Source organism: Clinocottus analis, unplaced genomic scaffold (assembly GCF_023055335.1).
Source record: "Clinocottus analis isolate CAN_PGR_092001 unplaced genomic scaffold, fCliAna1.0.p SCAF_15, whole genome shotgun sequence".
NCBI lineage: Eukaryota > Metazoa > Chordata > Actinopteri > Perciformes > Cottidae > Clinocottus > Clinocottus analis.
In genome coordinates, this window is record NW_027175876.1 from 5,853,406 (window position 1) to 5,856,876 (window position 3,471).

Here is a 3,471-nt window from a genome sequence, read left to right on the forward strand (position 1 = left end):
CCATTCAAAAATAAAATAACTCATGCACTCTTTATAAAAGCTTGTAGAGAATTATTTAAGCAGATATATTTTGTATTCCGATTAATTATTATCGATGTTTATCAATATTTCAGTCAGTATTTTTTTTGTATTGTAATCCATGTCATCTTCTGGATTTGTACGTCATTGTTTGTCTTTAAGTGTGCACAACGTTTGGATCTTTATTGCCAGATTGCATTCCAAATTGCAGCTGTGCTGTACATCTGGAAAGAGTGGTACACAGTTTGATCAAAAGTAAACCACAAGTAAATATATATTTTCCAGATAAAAATGTTTGGAAAATAACAGCTGTCAGGTTTCTGTGTGTGACACGTTTATGCAAGTTGTGTCTGCTGAAATATGCACACACACACACACACACACACACACACACACACACACACACACACACACACACACACACACACAAACACACACACACACACACACACACACACACACACACACACACACACACACACACACACACACACACAAAAACGTTATGCACAGAAACTAAAGAAAACACTGATAAAGACATAGAGACATACATGTAAGGTAAAATGGTCAGATAAAAAAAGTGTTTTCCACAAGCAAAAAAAGCAGTTTGTATCAACTACATACAGTGGATGTCTTTGGTAGGCATCTCAATCGAGGTCCCTTAACTTTTTTCCAGTTTCAATAGCATTTTTGCAGCTGTACAACCATTTGATAATCCTCGCATTGCGCTCAATAACTGACGTCCCCTGATGTATCTTTTCATGTAACTCGTCCTCCAGGAGTCCGTCGCTGTGTCCACTGTTCCTGGAGAAGCCTTCGTCTGATGTAGAAACGCTGACACTCCGGGTGTTTATTGCAATATCATCTGAGCGCGCAGAGAAGTTCTCCTTCCCCAATGACTCAATAACCTCACCGCCCAGCCCACAATACTTGAAAAAAACATCAAAGTCTGCAAAGTTTTTGGAGTACCTGGAGCTAATGTCAGAGTGAGACCGACTGACCCCTTTCCCAGACCTTTTAAACTCAGGAACTGTTAGGAGACCAGCGGATTTCCCCTCAACAGCCGCTCTCACCTTTGTCCCAGAATCCCTGTTTTCTGTGCTGTGTTGATCTGCTGCTCCATTCCTTCTCCTCTCTGACGGAGAGGTCACTACTTGTGAGCTGCATTCCTTTGCTGTTCCTTCAGGTGTGGTGATTTTTTCCTCGTGGCACTCACCTTCACACTGCTTTTCTGTTGCCTCAGGTAACGGAACACTTTTATGCACAGAGCTGACCAGCAACTTGCGTGTTATATGGTGTTTCCGGTCGTTTGCTGACAGTCTCAGTAACTCACATTTGTGCCTGTAAAGCAGAAGAGAGTCTGGTCGTTTTTTGGAGCTGGACCGACGTACCTGCCCTGGCGAGCTGCGGTTTTGTGCACCGCAGGTAGCCACTCGTGAGTTACTCAAAGGATTCCCACCACGGTTCGAGCTCCGATTGGAAGACCCAGTGCTACTCACAGAGGCTGATCCGAGACTGATCACTGGCTCCTGAGTTGAGTTGGCCACCTGCTTGCTTTTGACATATTTCAGTTTGCTTGCAGCGAGCCTCTCCACAGCACTCATGCCTCCTTTTGTCTCACTCTCCAGTTCCATTTGCTTTCGGAGGTATTCAGGCCCCTTCTCCAGGATTTTTGTGGTATCACTTGTTGCCTCCATTGTGGTTTGAATGAACAAACTAGTTATTTCCAAAGAGTGAGTAATCCTGAAATGTACGGTCTTCCGAGGAAAAAGATTCCATTCAAGCCTGTCCTTTGCCTGGGCACGTATTAAAGCAGGGACTTCACCATGTCTGTTCAAACACCACATTACCCCGCCCATCCTGCGAAAGGAAGGCTGGTTTTAACCAAACACAAGCCTGTTCAAAGTACACCTGATACCATCACAAGTGAGAACAGTGACAACTGAGGTTGCTGCAGATTTTTTTCTCTTCATTTGTCGATGAGGAAATGCGGGCCTTTATACCTGTTGCTCAAGACAGGACAACATGCTATGCAATCTCCTCCCAAAAAAATGCTATGTTTTTCCAAAGTACCCTCGGCTTTCTCAACCACAGACACTGACTCATCAAATAAGCGTGACGCTCACTATAGTGCACATGTTGTGCAATAAATGCTTTACTCCGCCAATTCATCTTTAAAATATGCAGCCTTTATGTCTCCCACTGAGATTGTTAAATGCAATAGTAGTCTTTATCTGTCAAGGCTCTTAAAATAATATTGTGCAATTCTACAGACTCAAGGAGGAAACACATTTGATGGCTTATTACTTCAAAAGTATGGTTTTGCAATTGCTCAGTAACTGAGTTCACTGATCTTGAAAAAACAATGACACAAACTTGATTTTAAGGTTGAGTTGGATTCTGAACGTTTCCCTCATTCAAAACCGGTAAGGAAAACACCCTAACTATCAAATACAAAAAAACACAAATTCAACCTTTGTGTTTTATTGGACTCTTTACCCTTTGCAATGCCAATATTAATTGGGTCAAAGCAACAGTACAAGCAGTTATGATAAAAGATAAAAAGCTTGGATAAAGTCCAACATTCCCACATGCTTGTAAAAATATCAATAACTCCACAAGGAATAGTCAATTATTTTTGTGTACTGTCTAATGTGCAATTGGACTCTGCTTGCAGATGCCTTGGTGTTCTGCGCTACCAGACCATAATGCAGATTTTTCATATTTGCATATCGGTAACCTCAATAAACACATGAATATAAACATTAAAATCATCATTGATAAAGTCTAATTGCGTGTGAGTGTAAGTGTGTGTGTAAACATTGTAAACATTTGCGAGTGTGGTGTCACACAGTGGTACCTTGAAGGAGAGCCAGAGCAGCTGATCAAACAGATATGCAACATGTGTGTTATGAAAGAATTGCGATTGATAGTAATCGACCAAGATATAAAATAAAATCTTTGGCAAGAGCGAAAACGTTGAGTTTCAGCACAGCACGGCTCCTTCCTCACACTTTCCACCAAGTGTTGCTGAGGGAGTGACTGCACTTTGGCAACTTTCCTCAGCCTGACCGCAGACCCAGCCGAGGCTTTTCTCAAGCAAAAAATGTGGTCCCTAAAGGCAACGCTGTTCCCAAAACCAAACCAAACTCAACCACTGAATGAGTGCTTGGCTCTGTATATAAATTGATTACATCTTGAAGAGAGTTTATGTGTTTGCTTGCTTTTATCTGTTTATTTTTCTAGTCTAAGAAGTTATTATAAAAAAAAAAATGTGATTTTGCAATGGCAATAATGTAACGCTGAACATGCACGCCAATAATACACTTTTTATGAATAGAATATCAATTGAATTGAATGGTTGATCAGGTGACATTTCCATCCATCTCTTTTCCTTAATGGGTTTCAAAACATGTGACTGAGTGCTTTGATTAAAAAGCTCTGATAAAAAAT

The 3,471-nt window shown here is 41.1% G+C and overlaps 1 protein-coding gene across 1 annotated transcript; it reads right to left on the bottom strand.

The window, feature by feature from the left end:
• Positions 1 to 665: 665 nt before the first annotated feature.
• fam110c (family with sequence similarity 110 member C) lies at positions 666 to 1,715 on the bottom strand. The gene has a single exon (XM_068576576.1). The coding sequence runs from the start codon at positions 1,713 to 1,715 to the stop codon at positions 666 to 668; it is 1,050 nt and encodes a 349-aa protein (XP_068432677.1).
• Positions 1,716 to 3,471: the final 1,756 nt, after the last annotated feature.

Bases quoted from the DNA above. Each gene is read 5' to 3' on its own strand.
- fam110c (XM_068576576.1), bottom strand. From the start codon at position 1,715: ATGGAGGCAACAAGTGATACCACAAAAATCCTGGAGAAGGGGCCTGAA.